This window comes from Pholcus phalangioides, unplaced genomic scaffold (genome assembly GCF_987345545.1).
Source record: "Pholcus phalangioides strain wild (caught in Gottingen) unplaced genomic scaffold, Ppha-v1.0 ptg000003l_1, whole genome shotgun sequence".
Taxonomy (NCBI): domain Eukaryota; kingdom Metazoa; phylum Arthropoda; class Arachnida; order Araneae; family Pholcidae; genus Pholcus; species Pholcus phalangioides.
Window position 1 is genome coordinate 17,478,547 of NW_028301596.1, and position 25,362 is coordinate 17,503,908.

At 34.4% G+C, this 25,362-nt stretch overlaps 1 protein-coding gene across 1 annotated transcript in view; it reads left to right on the top strand.

Moving 5' to 3' along the window:
- LOC149088189 (QRFP-like peptide receptor) overlaps nt 1–25,362 on the top strand; it is a 102,021-nt gene that overhangs the window by 62,275 nt on the left and 14,384 nt on the right. Inside the window, exons 2-3 of the mRNA XM_089245443.1 lie at nt 12,735–12,815; nt 12,980–13,263. Coding sequence (XP_089101569.1) covers nt 12,767–12,815; nt 12,980–13,263 — 333 coding nt within the window. The 5' untranslated portion in view covers nt 12,735–12,766. The remainder of the gene's footprint in view (nt 1–12,734; nt 12,816–12,979; nt 13,264–25,362) is intronic.

Below are 25,362 nucleotides of genomic sequence, written 5' to 3' on the forward strand. Positions count from 1 at the left end.
TACAGGGGTGATGCATCGAAGTGAATTTTTTTAATGAACTAATCACAATTCTTTGCATCGAGTAAATGCATAAAAGCGCATTTTCTGATTACATTAACAATGTCGATAAATTTGATCGCACGTGAGGATAATTTGCCTCTCAATGTAACGATAATTCCTCACAACGATATTTCTCGTTGGTCATAGTTTATCGTTATATCGATGTTTCATTATATATGCTTCAAAACTAAAACACTTTTATAGGACAAGTTATTTAAAATTTTAAAATTAATTATTAGGTGCTTAATAAAATCGCATTCGTATTGTATAAAATTTGTAGTAAATTCCAATTCTTTCCAAACATTTGTAACTAACACAAAAATTTAGCTTAAAATTTTCTCGATAAATGATCAAAATAGAACAAGTTAAAATCTTATTACGGTGTGTATTTCCCAAGGGAATATTTAGTTATAAGTAAGACGTTTCTTTACAAATGCACCACGCATTGTTTTTAGAAAAGAATAAAAACACACGAAACTTTTTTCCCTCATATACTAAATGGGTTTTATTCGTTATATAATTCACGGACATTTATTTGTTCTTGTCGGAAACGCTAACAAGAACTAATTTCTGCTAATGAAACGCTAAACCACTCGGAAAAGCACTGAATTGAATACATTAGAGAGTGAAAAAAAAAGAAGCTCTTGGGAAATGGAGAGGAGAAAAAGCCACAGAGCTTTCGGATATTTTTATTACCTTAAGTTGCCAATTACTTTAAGATGCAAATGCATTTTTTTTTTGCATTTCTTTTCTACCTGCGAGATTTTGACATTATTTAAATAAACCTTTTATATGTATATATTGTTCGTTCTTTCATAGTAAGTATTAGTTAAAAATTACTTTTCCTATATATAGAATTTGTTGTTTTTCTAATATTAAAAAAGTACATACATACAATCCATATATATATATATATATATATATATATATATGCAGCAATTTTTTCACTCTGTTCTCACTCCCTTGACTTGCAAGAGCTGTTTGTCTCAATTAGAAATGTATGCATCAAAGCTAAATATAAACGCATTTTCAAAACAAACAAAAATGTCTTTTTTTTCCGCATAGCTTCCAAATAAGGAATAGAATTCCATTTGGGAACAAAATTGAGAAAAAAAATGAATTGATGTACAATTAATAATTTCCCAACGACTACACATGCTTCAGAACTAAAAAAGCAACACTTTTTAATGACAAGTTAATTGAAATTGGAAAATTGCTCATAAGATGTTCATTAAATTCACAACCATGTTATGAAAAATTAGTAATGCACATTCCAATTAATTCGTAACTAAGACAATAAAAATTAAGTTCAAAATTTTCTCGATGAATGAATAAAATAGAATGAAATTAAAATGGCATTACAGTGTGGCATTCCCAAGAGAATATTTTGTTGCAAATAACACGTTTCTTTAGAAATCCACCACGCATTGTTTTTAGAGAACAATAAACACGCGAATTTTTTTTCTTCATAGACTAAGTGGGTTTTATTTCTTATAATGCATGGACATTTATTTTTCTTGGGGAAACGTTAACAAAAATTAATTTCTGCTAATGAAACGCTAAACCACTTGGAGAAGCACCGAATTGAATAAGTTAGAGAGTGAAAAAAAAGCTCTTGGGAAAGGATGAGAAAAAAAAATGACTCGGCTTTCGGTCATTTTTATTCTACTTTAAGATACCAATTACTTAAAAAGATACGGATGAATTTTTTTCCTACCTAACGAGATTTTGAGATTATTTAAATAACACTTTTTATATATATATTTCGGCCTTTCGTAATTATTACCTGGCCAGTAAATTGGCTTAGTTAAAAATTCTCTTTCTTAGAATCTGTTGTTTATTCTAGTACTAAAAAATTATATATAATGCAGAAACTTTTTTTCCTCTGTCCTCAACCCATTAACTTGCCAAAACTGTTTATCTCAATTAGAAATATATGCTCCAAAACTAAAAATAAACGTTTTTTAAGGAGAAAAAATGTCTTTCTCCTCTCATGGCTTCTGGTTAAAAGAGAATAAAACTCCTTCCCCCCTTCAAATTTTGAGGGAAAAACTAAGAAAAATCAATTCACGTACTTTTAATAATTTCTCAACTGCTATATTTTTTGCTAGTGCCATTTTTCCGTAAGCTAATGATCTAAAAAAACAGGTAATATTAGCATGCATTGGTAAGTTAATAAACTTTAATTTATATAATACTAATAAATGAACATTCAGTAGGGTTCAGTTTTATGTAGAATTTTTCGTATACACGAGGATAGCTGGAGGAAGGCTATTAGTGATCCACTTCGAATTTAAAGTGAACTACAACTACATTAGTCAAAAACATTTGTTGTGGATTGCAGAAAAAGTTCATTAGGTTTTCGCGTAGTTGAATAAATTACATGCACGGTATTTTTCTGCGTATATTCTGTGGCGTCGTACAGTCCGTATATGAAAATTGCATTCAGCAATGATGAAATTTCGAGGAATTGATTGTTTATCACGCATTTGTGAGAAAAAACGATTTTCTTATCTACAATTATCTGCCATCTATAAATTGTTTAAATATTTTTTTTTGGGGAATTACTTTTTTGAGATATTTATTTCTATTCCAATTTCTCAGAAAAAATCAGCCGATAGGCGCAGCAGTATCTAACTGGCATTATCTGATACTATAAACGCGCATAATCTACACATTATACGACGGAAAATACGTTACATCCGTAAAGATAGTTAGTAAAATGTATTAGGATACTCACAGAAGTTTATGAGTAGGTTCAGGAAAGTAATATTAGGATATTCATAGTAGCATAGATTAAGTATATTCGTTAGGGTATTCAGAAAAAATCATTGGGATAGTCAGAAAAGTCGATTAAGATGTTCCGATAAATATATTTAAATATTCATGTTAGTTTATATTTTGTATATTCATTAAGATATTCGAAAAATCTAACAGAATATTCAGAAAACTAAATTAGAATATTTGAAATCTTCATAACATCATTCAGAGAATTTGGTTGAAATAATCGGAAAATCGGTTGCACAATATTCGGAAAAGTCCATTAGATTATTCAGTGAAATCGATTAATATATTCAGTGAAATCGATTAATATATTCAGTGAAATCGATTAATATATTCAGTGAAATCGATTAATATATTCAGTGAAATCGATTAATATATTCAGTGAAATAGATTAATATATTCAGTGAAATCGATTAATATATTCAAAAAAAGTCGATTAATATATTCAAAAAAGTCGATAAAAACATTCAGAGAAAAAGCTACTAATACTTCAGGAAAGTCTATTAGAAAATATACATTAGTGTAGAGTTTGTATATCAATTTGGATATCCGGAAAAGTCTTTTAGAGTATTCAAAAAACATCGGTTAGAATATTCAGAAAGTGAGAATATTTATAAAAGTCCATTAGATTATTAAGAAAAGTTCATTAGATTATTCAAAAAATTCTATTAGATCATTCAGGAAATTCTTTCAAGATATTCCGATAAGTCGTATAGATTTAGAATTTTCGTTAGATATCCAGAAAAAAAAAGTCTATCAGAATTTTTTGGAAAATACTGTTAAAATGTTTAGGAAAATCGGTTAAGATGATTAAAAAAGTGGGTAAGAATATTCAAGGTAGTATCGTTGATCTCGCATATTCCTGAAGCTATTAAAAAAGTCTTTCGGAATATACGAAAAGTCCATTAAAATTTTCAGAAAGTCGGTCAGAAAATTTGGAAAGTCAAATAGAATATTCGAAAAAAAGATAATTCGTAAACCAGACGCTGCCATCGTGCTCAGTACAAATCTGGCAGGGCGGACACCATATAATAGCATATAATAGCCGGAATCGTTGATATCCGTTTGAGCGGGCTAACAGTAATAACAGAAAATCCCACGAGAATAAATTAGTCAAAATTCCAAACATAGAAATATTTCTGACCCATATAACATCCATCCCAGTTTTTTTTTATGCTAAAAAATAATGAAAAACCGAGCTTCCAAGAGTTTTTCTCAAATACAGCTTAACTCCACATTGAATTCTAAGTTAGGTTGCTTTTGCTTCGGCATTGATAAATCACTTTTTGAAGAAAAGATCCAACATAGGTTGAGCTGGTTTGGTAAGCGTAAGCCTTCTTATCAATAATGAAGTTCGCTCTTGGGCGCGAAAAGAAATTTACACATATTCTTACGTCACCAAGCCGACGAAAATGATTGATATGCACGCCTTTGAGGGAAAAGCCAGGAAAAACAAATAACAGAGAGGTTCATTTCTTTAGAGATCACGTACGTCAATCTATTATGAATACAAGGGTATAGATATACTGTTCATACTCGTGCGTGTATCTCTTTTTTACAATGCAAATACGTATGGGAATAAAAAGCCGGAAAAATACCGGTAAGAATATGTTTCTCTACGGATATTTTAAGCCACCGTTTTTGGACCTTGGAGACGAGATGTAAGAGTAAAAAATCAACCATGGACCAAAAATATCCACTTAAATTTTTTTTTTTTTTTTTGGATCAAAGTTGGAACAAGTTTATGCAGAGACGGAAAGACTTCGGGTGTATTGGGTAAAGAAATCGTGACAGGAACACTAGTCCCACGTGACACGGTTTCCAGTATCCTATCCTATCTCTGTCACGTCTTTTTTTCTTTCTTTCTTTATATTTTCTAGTTACGGTAGGTACCTTCATTCTTTTGTGTGAAGCTGTTCCATTCGGAAAGAAGTGATAAAAGGAAGCACCCGACAGGAAAAATGCGGATTCTTTCTTCTCGGTCCCCGTTGAATGAAGACTTTGAATATTTCAAATTCTCCACGAAAACTTTTTTTTATTTTGACATGATACTAAGCTCGACATAATACTGTATAATTCAATAATGTTTCATTCATTTATTTATTTTAAATAAATTATTCAATTTTTTTTCTTTTTAATTTGAAGCTTGTGTTTATTCAAGTTATTACAGGATAGTTCCGTATATAAAATTTTTCCCTTTGAAAAATTTTTAAGGCTTGTATTTTTAGGGTTGTTTTTTTAAAAACAATTTCTAAGATATTTCTAATCTATGATACTTAGTGCATATAAATACAGGGTGATTATAAAAAAACTATCCCGACATATAGGGCCCCTAACTATCATACCATTCACAGAAACTGAATGAAATTTTGGCATAAGGTATTTTGAGGTATGCGCTCAAGAATGATATGGAAAACAACAGTGTCACTCTAACAGTTACGGTTACAGTGAGAAAATTTCGAAAATATCAAATGGCAACACCAAGTTTTTTGTATTGGAATGTGATCTCCATTGTGAAAAACCCTAAATAGCGTTCGAACGACAACTGTAGCATGAATATCACCGGCGGTAGATAGGCTAAAAGTGAGGACAACCAATAAGGACAGAGAAGCAGCATAAAATAAAGCATTTTATTGTGTTTCACAAATTTTCCACATGACCTTGTGGAGGACTAATCAGGCTGGGATCTCAGCCGAAGAAACGGTCTGACGAATGAAACGAACATTAATGCTCTGGTGCACGGCAAAGTCCTTTTTACTCTTTCCTTGCCTAGCTCCGGGGATTTTCGTGCTACAGGTGCCATTCCAACGCTATTTAGTGTTTTTCACAATGAAGATCGCATTCCAATACAAAAAACTTGGTGTTGAGATTTGATATTTTCGATATTTTCTCACTGTAATCGTAACTGTTGGAGTGACACTGTTGTTTTCCATATCATTCTTGAGCGCATACCTCAAAATACCTTATGCCAAAATTTCATTCAGTTTCTGTGAATGGTATGATAGTTAGGGGCCCATATGTCGGGATAGTTTTTTTTATAATCACCCCGTACATATATATATATATATATATATTTATTTAATTCCACTCTTCTCTGGTGTTTACGTTTTTAAAGAAAATAATTTCAGGAGGGTTTGACAGGTGTAGAAATACAGAAGATAGTTTGATAGTTTGAAAATAGGGAGGAGGGTTGTGACACTCGGGTGTGGTTAAAAATCTTTTATACATTATGCACCCCTGGAAATGCGTTGGATACTTGGAAAATCCCTCGAAATATGCAAAAGTTGATCGCATACCTTTGCCTTTGAAATTTGTACGACTTGAGAATATGCGAGTACGCGTAATGAGCAGGAAGTGTCAATATCTCTAGATGTGTAGGAGGCGTGCTGTAACATAAAATAATGGGTAATATGGTTGCACGCTGCTGCGCATAAGACGCGAGTAGCCTATATCTACATAGTATATATAAAAAATGTTCAACCACCTCGTTGGGCATTTCGCTGTTGTGACCTTTGTATTTGTATGTGTATGGGTAAAATGCACACATAAGGAACTTGCGTACTCCCAAAAATATACGGGAAAATATAAGCATCCTTCGAAATGCTCTCAGGAGGCGTTCCTCTCTCTAAATAAGCGCAGGAGGAGATCGTACCCAAGAAATCAGGGTTGTCAAACTCGCGAAGCGTATGCGGCCCCCGAAGGAACTGGTAGTGGGCCGCGACGTCTCAACAAGATCCAAAAAATATTGTCTTTTTTTTTCAAATTAAGAAAAAGCTAATATTAATGAACTAATAATCTTGTTATTGAAAAGTGTATAGAATTTATCTCAAAAAACGGCAGTAACAGCCGCTACACATTTCACGCCGATAGTTCCTTGGTTAAGGAATGGATGGTATAAATGTCGCAGAAATGTCTGTCTTAAATACGTGCAACCATTTGACTATATTGAGATTGAGATGTATTTTTGTCGAAGAATAACAACAATTGGTGATAATGACCAGCTGAAAGGAATGTCCTCAAAATGTATGGCGTTTTTCAATAGCGCTCAACAAAATTTCGGGTACTCGAGACTGTTTCTTCGGCAGCATAGGTGGAGATAGACTTGGAAGTCTGGGGGGGGGGGCACGACCATTAATGTTGGGGGGGGGGCAAGATGATGATGATGTCAATTCATATATACATAGATACATTAGATCAGTTGACTCCACCTTTGACGCTGGGTTCCCCCCCCCCCCCCGTATCTCCGCCCATGAGCAGCAGGGTTCTCAAGCCCGTGTGACAAACACTTTTTAATTTCATCCGATCCAAAATACTTCAAACACTGCCAATTCCAACAATTTCTTAGAGATTTTTATAGCGAATTCGAGACGCAACACCCCATTACACAGACATATATTGGTTTTCTTGTCAGAAGCTTTAAAAACCATTTTTGTTTTCACTTTTAAACGAGGTAAATCTGTTCCTAAAAATGAAGTATCGAAGTGTTTCATTTCTCAATAATAAGACACTGGTCCGACATTCTTAATTGATACCACGAGACATTTGAAAGACTTAAATATCCAATTTCTTGGGGATGATACGCTAACAACACATATTTTTCACGCATGGACAAGTTTTAGAATTTGCTCGAAATCCATTTAGAACAGAATATTACCAATTATTGTTCTATGTCTCAACAGTTGCTGAATAAAAATCTTTATAGGAGATAGAATTATATATTAGTTTTATGCGGTTTATATATATATATATTTATGTATAATTCTTCTTTCATTTCCTTTCGATTCCAAGTGAATTTTTTTTATAATTCATTTTTCATCACTAATTAACAAACTCTAATTACCGAATGATACATTTTTGTTATCAGTTGACAGATTTTTTGTAACTATTAATTTTTAATATTGACGGTATATTTGAAATTTAAGTTTGGAGCATACGGCCAAGAAAGGGGTTGAGTTTGACACTCTTGCAATAAATCAGTGGTTCTCAGCTAAAGGCTACACGTGGCCCATTTGTGTTATTGGTATATTTTTAAGAGGGAGCAGGAGAATTGGAAGGGGACCAGTGCCAGGTGGTTAACGAATCAACAGAAAGTTGAGGAAAAAATTAAATGTGAAGCAATATGGTGATGAAATTTCAAGGCTTGGCAACCGGGAATTTTTTATGGTTATTATATTTGAATATTTAACTGATGATAAAAAAATGTAATTCAATAAAAATTAAATTCTTAGTTAAAACTGAAAATAATTACTAAGTAAATGAATTATTATTTTAAGAACTTTCACAATCTTTGTTAACGTTGCCCCACACTAACAATTTCGCTCATACTATAAACGCAACTCCTTATTTTATTTATACGTAAACAGCATATATCCGCACGTAATGAAATTATCACGTAATGCCAAGATGCAATAAATAGCTGGTGCACCTAATGAATGTTTGTTAGGATACTAATTCGCAAGAGCAGCAATGAAACCTCTTCTACTTACGGAACAACGGAAATTACTGGAAGGTTTGTTGCACCTCTCTTTATGCCCATAATTTACTTTTAATCATTAACGAACCACCCATCGGTTCACCGAGGAAGCTGGACGAAAAACGAAAATGGTTAGTTGAATGGTATCTCGTTTCGTGCGAGGACGAATAACATTCTTCACTCTTGAATGGAAATACTTTCATTCGATCCCATAGGAATTTGTATAAATCTTTATCAGTGATTATTGTAGATTTTCACGTGAATAAAAAAAGGGGGATATACACCTTTAGATTGTTAAGGGTTCATGATATGGTTATATTTGAATTAAATAAAATATAATCAATCGAGGGTGATGTTGTGAAAGAGATAAAAAAAATTTGTTGGAGAAGAAAAAAAGCTGATGAAAATAAAGGGAAGAGCAATTATACAGGGTGCATTGCAAACGGGGACGGGGAGAGTTATGACATTTTACGGGCAAACCGTTGATGCTAGAAGCATACTTCCAATTAGAAAACATTTTCAAATAACGTGTAGTACTCAGATATGCCATTCATGTTGCAAGGAGTTGTATAGTTACCAAAGTAAAAAAAAAATTACTTTTCATACGGACACCCTATGCTCAAGAACCCAATTACAAAGTCGTTGCCCCGTATATCCTGATGCGGAAAAGAAAAAAATTAATTCCACACTATAAAGTGCAATATTCATTGAGATATTCGAATTCGAAAACCGAAGGAAAGTTAGGGAAAAACAGCGTTAAACGCTGGTAAAACCGGTTTTTTTTCGCATTTAGAGTTGTTTTTCTCAATTTTCCTCTTGTTTTTGAATTCGTATATCTCAGCTCAGTGAATATTTCATTTTTTCTTGTTGGCACTAGGAGACATAGGGCAACAACTTTCTGATTAAGTTTTAGGGCACACGGGAAATGTATAAAAAGTTATTTTTTTATTTTAATAACTATACAACCCCTTGTAACATGAATGACGTATCTGAGAACTATACGTTATTCGAAAACTTTTCTAATTGGAGGTGTACCGCTTCAGGATCACCAGTTTGCTAGTAAAATGCTATACCCCCTTGGTGTTTTTTTATATTTTTTTAGCATTTCGACTAGTATTTTCCATATATTTTAGTATTTTTCCTTTTTTATTTGAGCTATTTTTTATTTATTTCAGAATTTTTTACTTATTTATTTTAATATCTTTTACTTAATTATGTATTTGTTTATTTTTGTATTTCTTATTTGTACTTTTTACTTATTTATTTTCTTGTATTTTTTACTTATTTATTTTCTTGTATTTTTTACTTATTTATTTTCTTGTATTTTTTACTTATTTATTTTCTTGTATTTTTTACTTATTTATTTTCTTATACTTTTCACTTATTTATTCACCCTTTCTCACATGGAGTCTCTTCATAGAAAGTTAATATTTGTCTTTAGTGCATAATTTGCTACATTTTGCCGCGACGTCTGAAATATCTTCCCGTTTTGTGGGTTCATGAATAGAAAAGATCTCTATAAAGATTCGTAAGGGATGTAAATGTTGCCGTCGCGCAAACTCGAAGAAACAGAGTTATTTGAGCCCCGTCTTGAATACCCGAAATTTCGTTGAGTGCTATTGGAAACACTGTAAATTTCAGGATATTACGTCCAACTGGTCACGCAAATTACCACCCATTGCTGTTATTATTTCGTCCACAATACGGCTCCTTATGGAAATATGTGATGATAATGCTTGCACAAATTTCAGGCAGGCATTTTCTGCAAAATTTATCATCCATTTTTTAACCAAGAAACCGTCGCTAATTGACTGGGAACAAATAAATTATATGTTATGCTGAAAAGCTTGAGATTTTTCGTGAACATGTAGTTGATTTCATGCATGTAGCGGCTGTCATTACCGCTTCAATCGGATTTATAATTTCTTGACGTGAATGCTTCGTACTTTTATTTTAAAAAATATTATTGGCGAAAATTTAAATTAGTAATAATAATACTGTAGTATCTGTTTGGATTTTATTTGATTTTATTGGGAAGGCGTGGACGACCAATTGTTCCTTCTGGGACTGCGAATTTAACACCCCTGGCTTATACTGTCAGTTATAATAGCTAAGAATGAAACTATACCGGGAATTCACGTCATTATAATAAGCATTTTTTGGAGATTTCTTTCCGAACATTCCCATGCATTCCTCTACTTTCAAATTTTTTCCGAATATTTCATACGCGGAAAAAAACAGCAACATTTTATTCAGTGTAACGATTCCACTTTTCATCAAATAATGTCTGTGTACATAGGTACAACCACCAGGGAATTTTAAGGACACGACTGACATAAAAAAGACAGTTTTTCTGCGAATTTCAAATAAGCCGATTTCTCTCTTATAAAACATTGTAAATACTTACAATATTTTTTTGAAGAGATAGAGTAGGAGAAAATGTAGAATTTCCCATCGATAAATGATATAAAAAGTTTTATGGATGGCTTCCGGGCACTTTCAGGAAACCTTTTACGATCATTTTATCAGAGTTGAGTAACATTTCATACCAATGGGAAGAATAAGAATTCCTGTAACATTTATCGAATATCATTAGTTTTTTTTTCAGTTCAAAAATCAGAGGAAAACGAAAAATAATATTTGTAGCAAAATGTTAAAAAAAATAAAAATCCGTGCGTCTTAACGGATACATGTATATTTCAGTGTTTCTTTTATTATATCTGTGTATGAATGTTTAGAAAATATTTAATGGTTGCAACTGCTAAGGTTTAAATATTTACGGAGTTTTGCGAGCTCATTATACACTAAAAGTATCACGTGTAAAACCACAATTTGTTAACGGAAGAATAATAATAAGCAATAACTAAACCCGGTAGAAGGTTTTTCTTCTCGGAGCCCGTGGGTGTTTCCAGAAAATGTTAAGGCATCCATTACGATGTCCTTATCGATTTACCTCGGGGGAAACCCCGATACAAGGCGGGAAATATCAAGTAAAAATATGAGAATGATGTTATTAACGATTATTCTAAAAACTTCTTCTCCTTGAATGCGAGATTGATCGTCCATATTGAGACAAATGTTAAAGTAGGGTGACAAGAATTCCAATTTTTCTTATCTGATGCATAAGGTTATTTATTAAATCCATGAACGGATCATTAGGCTTGTATTTTTCTATTTTTTGTTACGATCATTCAATTTTTTGTGTGATCAATTCATGGTAGAGCGAGATAATTCAATTATAATGATGGATAAATATATATACAGATTGTACAGGATATATTTTTCTTTTCTTTTTTTTTATTGGTAACAACAACATGGCAAATTAGTACAAAAAAACGGAAACAGTAATACAGAACAAAAATACACACATACATAAAAATAAATAAACATAAAATTAGGAACATTCCCCAAGGGACTAGGGTGTCCTTCCAGCGGGTCTATAAGAATAGTCATCTGTTAGACAAGTGTCAACTGCCGTTTATTTTTTGAAAAATTGATTAGTTAATTGGTTAGGGTTTATGGAATATTTTACTTAAATGTTAATCTATTGCAATATACCAAAATTCACAGAATAATTAGGATCACACAAATATACCATATACATCAATGCATCCAGCTTCTCAAGCATCGTAATTATTGCATAATTGCTTCATAATTTGTCTCCCTAACAAATGAACAAATGTTAAAATTATAATTCACATTATTTTTCGTGTGGTACTTCAATAGCAGTAAAACAAAAATTATTTTTTAAATAATGTTTTAGTGACTCTCGGTACTTGATAAATATTTCTATATCTAGTTTACGTTCTACTGCTTTTCATTATTAGCCCCATGTGCAATTTACTGTTACAGTATATCAGTTTATGGAAATGTGGAACAAAGGGTAAAATTTTAATGACTAAATTGCCCGTTTTTTTCGCCATGCTACTACGGAGCACACAAATCTGAACACACACACCGCATTACACCAGATTTTGCGGACCGCGAAGCTGCAATTGACCGTTATGTTGGTCAGTGGATGATGAGAAATTGGCCACCTCTGTGTTATAGACAATATAGACAGGGAGTAAACTCTTCTTACGGTAAACGTCTTTACTCGTGACCCAAAATCCACAACATGATGATCTTTGCGAACTCCGGGTCCTCATTTAAAAATTAAATATTACTGATTCGAAATTAGTGAATTCGAACCTGGGGGATATTTACAAGAGAATTTTAAGTAAACTTGTACGATCCTTCCTGCGACCCAAGTTTGGATTGAGACCTCTAGTATAGACCTTATATTTTTATGTGAATTTGTTTATTTGTCCCCCTGTTCTGACTGCTGTATTTTTTTTATTATAAATAAAATCCCTGCTACTCACATTCAGTACATTGCATATTTTTGAAATTAAATTGCATCTTACTATAGCATGTTAATGTTTACATTATTTTCCAGGGTTATTATCTATCAATTACTGATTTCTCTGAATGGGAATGGCGTTTGCCGATCAACCCTTCGAAGATATGGGGTCATACGGTAAGTGCGTAATTCATTCTCTCATTCGTGAAATACTCATTATATTCTACACGATGGAAAAACTTCAACACTCAAGACATTGAATCAATTCGTATATATTTGCTCTCAATAAATTATTTACGACCGTTTCTTAAAGCGAGCCTTCCATTCTGGTTTATCCTTAGATATGAACGTAACCGTTACGAAAGGTAACAACTCGGACCCGAACGACCTAGATGCGAACTACTGGGATTACGACGCAGACGAATCGTTCAGCACTTACTTCATGGAAGAGCTTATACCAACGACTCTGGTGTACGGATTCACTCTGGTCGTCGGCCTCATAGGGAACCTACTCATAATATACACAGTCACGAGCTTCAGGAGGATGAGGACCATAAGCAACGTATTCCTGGCTTCCCTCGCTACTGCAGACCTGTTGGTCGTAATAATATGCGTCCCTGTCAAAGTAAGTAACTGAACGTCATTGATTCGATCGATGAGCAACTGGGGATGAAATTCCACTCGCTAAGAAGAATAATAATAATAACAATAAGTGATTTATTACCATATTTTTAAATATGACGATGCGTAACATATAGTCAGTGGAGGGATGCTTTCCGAAGGAGCGATCAATCATTTTTTGAAATAATTTGTATAATAATTTCATTCCACCTACTACAAATAATGGGATTTTCTTCTTGGATTATATCTCAGCGAACGTTAGGTATACTTTTAATAGGAGTATAAAGTTTCAGTTTTCGAAGACGCGTGGGACTGACCGATAACAAGATTCATTCAAAAGGCACTGATAAATTGCCTGTCCGTCGCTGAGTTGAGCGTCTCATCTATCTCATGTTTGCTCATTCCCACTTGCAATATTATGAACAATTCCTCCGGTATGTTAACTGATGCCAGTAATTTAAAATAAAATTATTTATAGAATTACTAGGAGTACCCGCCCCCCCCTCTCCCCGACGCAGTCAGTTTCCAACAGCCCTACCCCCTTCGCATCTCTTCTAGTAAACCTTGCTACTCGTCATACCTTTATTTTTATCGGGCAAAAATTCACTGCGGAAGCCTTCAAAATTGTCACTCAAATGCTAGTTTTCCACTTTCGATTTTGATACGCAGTGTAATACAATCAACAATTAAGCACAATACACGATTTAGCACAGTAAGAAATAGAGTACAATAAGCAATACACCTCAATAAAAATACAGCACAATACACCATATGCCACGATAAACAATACAGAAGAATACACCATATGCCACGATAAACAATACAGAAGAATACACCATATGCCACGATAAACAATACAGAAGAATACACCATATGCCACGATAAACAATACAGAGGAATAAACCATATGCCACGATAAACAATACAGAAGAATACACCATATGCCACGATAAACAATACAGAAGAATACACGATACACCGAAACGTTGAATACAGCACAATGCGCGATGGCGCATTGTGCTTTATTGGGCATCGTTGTACATTTTGCACCATCGACAATAAAATAGCAGTTGATCAGCAGTAAATAGCAATAAATCAGCATAATACGGAATTCGCTTCAATACCCAATACAACACAATAAACAATACACCATGATACGTGACACAGCACAATACACGTTGTATCACGAAAAGGAATGCATCACAATACGCAATACTTGATGCATCATTATCAATAATGCCCAATAATATCCAATAGAGTACAATAAGTGATGGACAATGCACCACCATACACCACGAATACACCACGCAATGCACCACCATACACCACCAATACAGCACGCAATGCACCACCATACACCACCAATACAGCACGCAATGCACCACCATACGCAATACAGCACAACATGCGATGAACCAAATGCAATAAGAAAACTCAATATGCAATATGCAATTATCACGAATAAAGTGTAATACCCGCGAAAACTCAATACGCGACGCACTACAATACACAATATAGCCGTGTGCAAAATACGCAGTAAACAGTTCATCATGATCTTCAAAATGTTCATCAAAATACAATCCACGCGCTTTGATCTCTCACGTACATCCATTCTCCGAAACACGGATACGGTTGCCCCATAGTTTAATACTAAAAAGACACTTGTGATATATTCATTATTCAAAGCAAGGAGGGAGCGCATTTTCTACATGATGGAGGTGCGGGGGGGTGCTGTAGGTAGGTATAATATGAGACATGAGATGGCATACAACCAAAGCACCGTTTGTGTATGAAAACCATGATACCCATAATGAAAACAATATTTGTCAAGTCCAACAAATTCTTTTCCGACTTGGTCCCCTTTCGACATATTCGGCAGTTAAATAAAAACGTGACCCAAAATCGTCCCATGAAAGCGTAACCAATTTCCGTCCCACAAAACGTGATCGATTCCCGTTACATAAAATCGTGACTAATTTCCGTTGCGTAGAAATTGTACAAAAACGTTGCACTTTTCGAGTTTGGGCTTTTATATTGCAGAGTATAGATATATTCTAAAGTTTCGCCGCTTAAGTTTGAAAACACCGAAAACATTCAGTGTTATAATTGATTGTTTTAATTTAGTTAGGGGGGGGCATCCAGTTAATTTACGTGTCCAATAATTTGCATTTTAACGTACCGATATCTATTCCCTGATAACAACATATTCGTGTGTCAACTAGTTCTGGTCCCGTTATATCCACGAGGAAAATCATATGGAAAGACCTTATTTATTGTGTCACACAATTATGCAAGGTATGTTTTGCAATATACAGTCCGTTACGTTGCTATTTGAATTATAGTTTTGTCTGGCAGCTAATATGAACTTCGGAATTGAACCCGATGCACGAGAGTGTTCGATACGTTAATGCGTCTCCCGGGAATCTACACTCGAAATTACAGGGACATTTTGATCTTTCGGCAAATAGAATAAATTCCCCTAACGTTATATGGTTAATGGCATAAGAGAGATGAAAACCATGATATCTCTGCATCTGTACAGTTATTGACAACTGGGAATTTTGCCTGTGATAGACCTTGCGTTTGTATTGGTATATTAGGGGCATGAATTTATATACACTAACTGGGATTTGAAGATGATTTGCCATTTGATTTCATAAAATGCAATGTGTATTCACATCTCCGAGGGAATAGGTACAGAGTATCCCATAAATTTGTGTAAACAGATTCATAAAAATTGAAGGAATTGACTTTTTTGAATGCGGTTAGCGAAAATGTTATTCTCATGAAAGGGGAATTTTTTTATTACAGAAAAAGTACTAGCTTGAATTTAAAAAAAAACTATTTTGAATTTTTGTCGATAGAGAGCACTGGCCTAAAGCAAACCAGTAGTGATTAGACCTAAACCTTCCTTCAATCTCTTCTGTGTCCGAAACGTTCGTATATCTTCAGCTGGTGATATGTGACCGAGGTAGAACTACTTCATCAATAGTGCTTTATTCCAGTCCTAGAACCCTAAGCAGGCATAAAGGACGTCAATCTGTATCTGTAGTGCTTTATTAACCAATGCTCGAAATCGCACAAGGAAGACTTTAAGCGCCAGTAACAGGAAAATTCAGAAACCCCCCCCCCCCATATTTTTTCACACCAAGGTCTTTTGCTGCACACGAGAGCTAATTAGACCGATACATAAAATTTATTGCTGATTCCGATGGCAGCCTTTTTTTTTATTTTTTCACCAAGAGGTTGGCATGCTAACCCCTCGGTGTGGCACTCTTTGCGGTCTGCATTTGAGAATAATCTCATTTGCATATTTTCAGTGATTTTCTTTCTAGGTGCACCTTCTATCCACAAAAGTTGAACGTACTGTACCAAAAAAAATCTTGTCTCATGAGAGTTTTTTCACAAACCGCATTCAAAACAACATCCTCCAATTGTTATGAATTTTTTATATTTACGAATGTATGGGACACCCTGTATGTATTAAAAGTCTTCATTTACCCTTTTTTCTTCCAAGGTCATACATGGATACATTGTTACTTGAATACACTAAAAATTATACCCCGCAGCTCAACCACTAAAATTCAAAACAGGATAGTAAGGCCACCTTGAAACTTCAGACTTACTTATCCGCAATCTTTGAGCAATGTCACTACAGCCGATTGCTGTTTTATATCCTTCTTTTTTAACGATTGGACGTCATTGAACAAAAAATTAACGTCAGTATTATTTTATCGCTATAGCCGATTGTTGTTCCATATCCGGCTTTCATAAGGATTAGACATCACTGAACAAAAACTGGTTTTACAGCTCAAAAATGGAGGACGACGAATATGAACTCCTCTCTAGGTTCCTTTCAGGATAGGGGAAAAGCGATTGGTGGTAGCGATAGTACTGACGTCACGCTTCATTTAAAGATGGTGGATAAGTCAGCCTAGGGTTTCAAGGAGCCCTACCGTCTTTTCCAATTTGGTACTTGGTTTAATCAGACTCCCTATCATTTTGCCTACAGGGCAACCTGTCGGGGAAAATCCTCTAAATCAGACTTTACCTTGACTAAGTGAACAAAAAATCTAACCCAAATGATTTCTAAAACGTTTCAAATCCTGACTAGGTTTTGTTATATAATAAGGTTCTATTTACAAAGAAAATAATAATAGGTGATTGAAAATTGATCATATGATTCTGATGATCAGCCCCCCCCCCTCCTCAGGTCTAGCCTGGTATTTCTCCACTGGCTGCTCAGCAGACAGATCGATAGCACATGAAACCAGACGTGTAAAAGTCTGCTTGTCTTTTCTTGTTCATTTCTTCAAAATCTTTTTCTGACTCCATGTCGTTGTTTGAAAACTGAAAACTGTTTTGGCTGATCCCCTCATATCAAAACAATGTCAGTTAAACAATCAGAAAAGAACAAAAATATAACGCCCCCCCTTCAGCGTCTTTCTTCGTTAGACGTGCTATATTCTGTCCACTCAGCAACCGGAAAAGAGTCGTGCCAATCTTGATGGTAACTCGTCAAAGCAACATTATATAGTCAAGTTGTAATCAATCACATATCCTTTCTTTTGAGAACGGTAGCATACCGAAACGCAAGTGATGATTTTGAGACGTTCATTTGCCTTTGAATTGGATTAATTCTTAATCCGTCTAATGTTTCTGGCGTAATATTGCGTCGGAAGTTCTATAGAAGAAATGCAAACACCATTCTTCGGCTTGGCAAGGTGTGCGTCGATTTAAGATAAGAAGGGGGTAAGCTTCAGATTTTTTTGTGTGAGTAGATAAAAACATGTTTTTCATTTTTTTCACTGGAAATCTTCTTTTCCCCTCTTTTCTACGCTTGTCTTCGCTTGAGGGGGGTCGTACATTGGAATAATTTCGTAGAGAGCGGATTTGAAACTGACTTATCAAAACAATATGCAAAGGCGTGAAGTTATTGAAAATATTGGAAGGGCTACAAATATTGTGGGCTGGGAGGGGGACGAAGACAAAACAAAATATTTTTATGTGTTATCGAGATGGTGACCTACGATAATCCGGCATTATACAGTTCGCTAGCAGTTTAATTGGCATAGATTATATAGATTATAGAGTATCTATATATGCCCTATATACCCATTAGTTCTTTTTCGATAAGATATTATGCTTGAGAATTAATTTCCAATCCTTTTTATTTGATATGTCTAATGCTGGTGACGCCCCTAGGAACCGCGTCGCTCACATGCATTCCGAGAATGTAATCAATAGGCCAATTGGTTGTTGTTGTTTTTTTTCAAGTTTTGTAAAAGATCTTTTATCAAACATTCATAGTGAAATCCCGGCCTTCTACCTGTGGGCGCTCATCTTTGAAAATTCTATTTATAAATCGGTTGTTGATAAGTTCGGCTTGGCGATGCAAAATACAATGGTTGGTCCAATTCATAGCACCCCCAACTCCGATGCCACAGTTATTCCTACAAAGGTATATAAATAGTTCCTATTACGTATCAGGAACCGTGATGAATATTTAATTATACTGATATTTGGTTTAATTTTAAAACCTTTCATTTAAAGGGGGGGGGGGGGAAAGGCCACATCACTTGTAGAATGAGGAACGAAGTAGAACATTATACTCGTTCTTCGGCCGAAAATACCTACCTGTTATAATGACGAATATCCACTCATATACATCCCTCCTCTCTATTTGGCAAACAGCCTCGAAAACCTGTTCCGAGACCAATAATTAATTTGAAGAAAACCAATCTAACTAAAATAATCTCTTTTCCTCTGATTCTTCGATATGATCGTGAATTTTCCACTTTTGGTGAATATTTATTAGGGGAAGAAAAAATGCGTTCCAGAAGGAGAATGTAAAGAAATATTATAGGGATTAACTATATAGAGGAAAACTATTTAGTATTTCTATTAGGAATTCTAAAACTATTTAGAATTGTATTTCTCAGCTGGGCATTTTGCCTGTTGTGGCGTTGTTTTTCTATTTGTATTTGTAATCTGTCAATGTCAATAACCAATCTCAAATTCCCAGAATACATTGTTTATTAAATGAAATTTTATTATAATTGAGAAAAATTCCATTAAAATTTATTTATAAGGTTTTAGAAAATTCCGAAATAAGCGCGTTTTTCTAAGATTAAATAACAAGTCTATTATCTTTTTTTTCCATCGGAACTCCGTAGATAGATTTCAATGCTTTTTATTTCATGCAACGTCAAAAAATGCAAGAAAAACCCTCAAATACGAGTTAGAATTTCATGTTTCAAATATTTGAAAGTAGAAAGAAAACACAAAGATTACACTTAACAAAAATAGTAATAAAAATACAGAATGAGAACCGTAAAAATAAAATACAGTAGCTTGTCATAACTGGCAGTGCTCCAGTTCACCTATTCCTAGAAAGATTTTTCTTTCAACTTTACGCCCCGTTTATGAGTAATGTCGCATCAAGAATTTTGTGTGAAATGACACGACCCATCAAAAAAATACGATTTTTTGAATTCTGTAAATTTTTATACTGAAATTCTGTGGAAATTGATGGGTTAGCTTTACGAAAAAATTATGACTTCATTGATATCTGTATATGATCTGAAAAACCCCTGAGAAAAAAACTTCCTATTTATAATAACTCTTCAAAGACATTTCTTTCAAAATATTTATATTTTTAAAAAGTATTCTCGAAAGTTTTAAAATATTCCTTTTTTTTTCTTTTTTAAAAAATCACTCTTTTCATAAAATAAATTTTCGTTCATTTTTTCCTCTATACTTTCATGATCAAAAAACTAATTTTTTTAGCCCTAAGTTTTATCATGCATCATTTTCTTTTTTTAATATATTGCGATTGAAGATGAATGGATATGGAAATTAATGAGCAATAACTTTTGTAGATTACACGCTGGCGCCATCTTTTGAGTGGCGCTCATAAACTCTGTCTATATCCATGGCAATATGGAAGTCAATTGAATTCAGAACTCCAGGGGAAGGCGGGGGGGATGCTCAGGTTGACCATGTTTTCTCCAGAAAAATACGGAAACTCTTGATTCTGAAAACGGGAGAATATGGGACATCGCCAATTATTACCAAAAATGAAGCCAAGGTGGGCAAAGTTGCCAACTGCTGAATGAATCGATGTAACACGCTATTGGCGGGAAATGAAGCACTACCGCAAAGAGGATTGAGACGAATTCTACGAAATTAAACGTTCAAAGAACATGACAAATATATAAGATGAATGTTATTTGCACTCTTAACTATCATAATAGTATAATTTAAGAGTGTAAAATAATTTCAATCCTTGATTTCAATAAATAAAAATTAGGGTAGGCGTCGCAGAAAATACGTGAATATATATATAACCGGGACATTTTTATAAAAAAAAAAGTCGAGTTGGAAGATGTTACGTGAAAATCCGGGACATATAGTCGCCCTAGGTAGGCTGCAACCCCTCCTGCATCACTCAGCTAATAAGGCTGCCATCGTTCAAATGACCAGGAAGGCGCGACACGATCTTCTTCGCGCGCACTGACAACAGATGGGGTCTCCAGATCCAATAGAAGCCGATCGTAGTGTTGATTTCCTGGTAACACGCCCTGAGTACATAGAAATGATCCTATGAAGTATGATCTTATCCTGAGTACATAATGGAACAATGATTCCAAACATAGGACAAATATCCCTTATAAAAGCGTAGGAAGCTTGCTTATCCGTAGATGTTCATGCCCGCTGGAATGCGTAGGAGGCTTGTGCATCTCTAGAAATATGAGTTCGAGGTTTTTACATCTCTATAAATACGTTCCAAGTTCGTGTATCCCTAGAAAAATGCGTATTGGAGCTTGTGTATTACTAGAAAATCATGGTAGGCTAGTGTGTTTCTAGGGATGCTACAGACTTGTGTATCCCCTGGAATGCATTGGATGCTTGCGTATCTGTAGATATGCGTAAAAGGTTTGAGAATTCCTAAAAAATGCGTGTAGAAGGTTTCTGCATTTCTAGAAGTGCTTATGAGATTCGTGCAATTCTAAAAAATGCGAAGTAGGTTTTGCACTACTAATAGTCCATGATGTGTTTGCTGATCATAGAAATGCTCAGGAGGCTTGGGTGTTTCTAGAAATACAGAGGAGGAGCGTATGTGACTTAGAATGTAGAAAGTCTTGTGCATGATTCTATAAATGTGTAGGAGGCTTGCAGATCATTGTAAGTATTTGGTAATTGTGCTTGATTCTAGAAGTGCGTAGAAATCACAATGTAAAGTTGGTCATTGCTACCAAAAAAGAACATATCCACCTTACGAAGTACGAGAGCCGGGATAACCAAGCGGAGATAGAGATGTAGTTTGGAAAAAAAAATTCACATTCCTCAGTGGGGAATCGAACCACATATCCACTTTGTTCATTTGATTCAGTATTTGTTATTCAAACGGGAACATAACAAAACGGTTGTCCTACTGGAGTTTAAGAGATTTTTTGCTAAACACACAGCACATTTTTTAAAGCGGTTTCAAAGTCTCATTCTACAGTAGAATCCTTTTTGTCCGCTAACCGAGGAGTGTCCTTAACAGATAATAAAATACGTTGAGTCCCACCGATGTAATCCAAATAAGTTTACGTTATTGGAGGTGCTGAACTAACAGAAGTGTCCGTTATGGGAGGTTCCACTTTAGAGTTTCTTACGTTATTCACAAAAGAGTAGGCCGGGCACCTTCCTTGGATAGATAAAACCTTCTGGGATAAAAAGGCAGTAGAAATGTTCAATGTCGTAAATATGTTCAATTTTTCAGACTTGACCAGCTCCAATTTTGTTTTATTTTACCAACCAACTAATTTTATTAAAAACGGAACATTTCCAAAATTTAAATGTAGATAATTCCCTTGAATGTTGATCAAGAAACATAAAATATAAATATACTTATACCACTCTCTCGTATATTACCAGTTGCACTAGTTCCCACTTTTGTAAAGCAGTCCTTTCCTGAGAATTTTGTTTTACTTCCACTATAAATTTAGTAATTGCGGAACTGTTCCATTTTGTCAATAAGCTCCTCAAGTTTGGAACCCCTGTACTAAAACGTCAAGTTGGTATTTCAAATTCTTTTGCGATAACATAAGCAATATCTTAAAAACAGAGCGAATAAACAACAGAATAAATCGCTGAAAAAGTTTTTGTAAATTCTAAATTGAATATGACTTGTAAGATCAAAACACCCCATAAAAACTTGAGAAGTAATTTAAAGAAAATTATATACTTCTTAAACCCAAAATGGCTTTTAGAGCGATGAAGTAAAACATTCGAAATATTTTTCTTGATTGAAATTTTCCCCTGTGGCTAAAAGTTCAGCTATCGGACAACGATAAGAGTGGACATCTTGTATAATTAAATTTCTCATCAATTACATCACAAAAAGAAATGACGTTTACTAAGAATTTCAAAATCTTGATTAATTAATTAATTAGACCCAATGAGTCGTCAAGAAAAAAAATCCACAACCTTCCTATAAATTCTTCGGAAGCGTCACTTCAATCAAGACTAAGCATTTGAATATATCTTATGTATAATATACTATACTATACACTAGAAATATTTTTGACATTATGCATGAATATTTTTATTAAATTATCATCACGCAGGTATAAATTAATTTCTGAAGGCACCGTATTTTCTCTGTTGTCCAGTTCAATTACTTTTAATAATGTTTTTCCCTGGTATTTGAGTCTATGAAGGTAAAACTAATTAAAAAATAAAATTGATATCAACCATATTGATTTCAATAAAATTTTCTTTGATTTTTCAGGATTCAAGAAATTCCGCAATTTTTTCTTATTTTGTTAGTGATTGTTTTTTATTAAAAGAACAACATATTGGAACCTTGTTTACGGGGATTTCCAATAAAGTTTTTTCTTTTATTTTAATAAAAAATTGTTTAAGGCTATAGAACCTGTGCATGATTTTGTATATATTTTATCTTATTGTTAGATTCATTGTTGGCATATATTTTCTACTAGCTGATACCCGGCGACGTTTCCCGCCCCTTAAAAAATTTATATATACGTATAGCTTATTAATTATTTCTTAAAAAAATTTCTGCATCAAGTAAGACGAAAATTACTTTCATTTTTAAATATTTTAATTAAACACTTGAGGCAATCGCTTGCGGATACACAATATTTTTTGTTTACCCATCTGGTGTGTAGATGTACAAATTTTTGGGATTGCCAACACGCGAACAGGCGACGAAAAGTTGTCAGTGAGAAATACAGGACTCAAGTAGGTTGATACCTGCCACTGCTAACGACTGGCCGTGCGCTTTGTTGATTGTCATGGCAAAAGTTAAACGAATCGGGAACTGTAATCGCTTTAAAGTGAATGGCATTTCTTCAGTGATAATTGGGATAGGGGCCATTCAAGTATTACGTAACCAGATTTTCAGCCATTTTTGACCCCCTACCTCCCCTTGTCAGCAAAAGTCAGCAAAACACTGACCCCCTCCCCGATCTTCCCCGCTGTCAGCAAAATTTCGTCAGCAGCTTAGAATATTTCATATCTTCAAAAAGGGATGGTTGATGACGTAAGCAACTTTCAAACCCCCCTTCCACCCTCCCCGTCATTAAAAGCAGCAAATCCAAAACCCCCTTCCCTCCCCTCGATGCTGACGTAATACTTGAATGACCCCATACGTGGAATGAAGACGTCTTTTCCTTTGGCACATCCAGTTAGAATCGGTGCTTCGATGATGTAATTGTGCAATTTCTTCACGCAGAGTCTGCTGCCATTGCAGAGTCTCGGTGTTTCCAAATTTCTTAAAAGCATTATAGGTGCTCCGACTCTGAGGATCAAGTTGTGTGGTGGCACACCCGGAATATCCAAAGAGTTCAGAAATTCTGCAGAATACAGAACTGTCTGCGCTGTGTCTGTGACAGTGTCAACCGATTTGTAAGATGTGGAGTCTCCTGGAATAATTTTTAGGATTTTTTCGTTGATCTTGTCTCGAACTGCCACTTTTCGGTGCCAGAATCGCTCTCTCACAAAGCCACTCATGGTTTCCGTGATTTTGTTGAATGTTTGGGAATACTTCATCTGCAAGTTCTTGAACTGAATTCAACAACTTGCAAAATCCATTTGGGAACGTAATCAGTCCAGTGCTTGGGTCTACGGGAAGTCTTCCATTCGTACCAGAGTTTTTTAAATTGAAACTATACCTATACGATGGGCGGTTGATAAGATAAAGGCCGCATTATCACTTACAGGCCTATACATATACATACATACATACTTTCACATTTATATATAAGATTATCACGTAGTTAGTTATTTACAAGTTTTAGTCGATAATTAAAATAAACGTTCGAGAAATTTATTTTAAAAAGCAGTCATAATTTTGAAGATACTCTTACTATATACAGGTTGTCTACAATAAAAATTTGAAATTAATTTCAAAATTGCTATATTTTTCTTTTTTTATGAAAAATTTCTCCGTTTCTTCAACGAAGCTTGCTTGAATAAAACGAACAATGCTTTCGTGGTAATCATGTAATGCGAAATTCATAGTTTTCGGGTGTTTAGGACCACTTGCCATAAATATTTTAAGTTTTTAACCTTTCACACGTTTCGTTCGCACGGGCGGCGAACATTTTACTGAAATTTCTGTAATATGTTCGCCCGCCCTCGTGCGAACGAAACGTCGAAAGGTATTAACTTTCTGAAACGTCGGCTTAGGGCCGTATTCACCGATATGGTTTAAAATGTAGTCACAATTTTTGGATAAGGCCGGTATTACACTATAAAAGTTTGATAGAATTCCTATTATAAAATTTGAAAAATGCCACCAATAAGGTCAACGGTTGCATTTTCTAGAATGTAACCAATAACCTTATTGGTTAGATTTTTCAAGTTTTATAAAATGGATTTTATCAAACTTTTATAGTGTAATACCGGCCTAAGAGATCAATATAAATTGGTTAAAACCCTGAATTTAATCAATCCGTGTCGATCTCTTATCAAAAACTTGTGACTGCAGTTTAAACCATGTCGGTGAATACGGCCCTAAAACACCTGAAAACTGAAAATTCTCCAAGCTTATTTCTGTTTCTAATCTTTACCAAAATCAGAGGAAAGT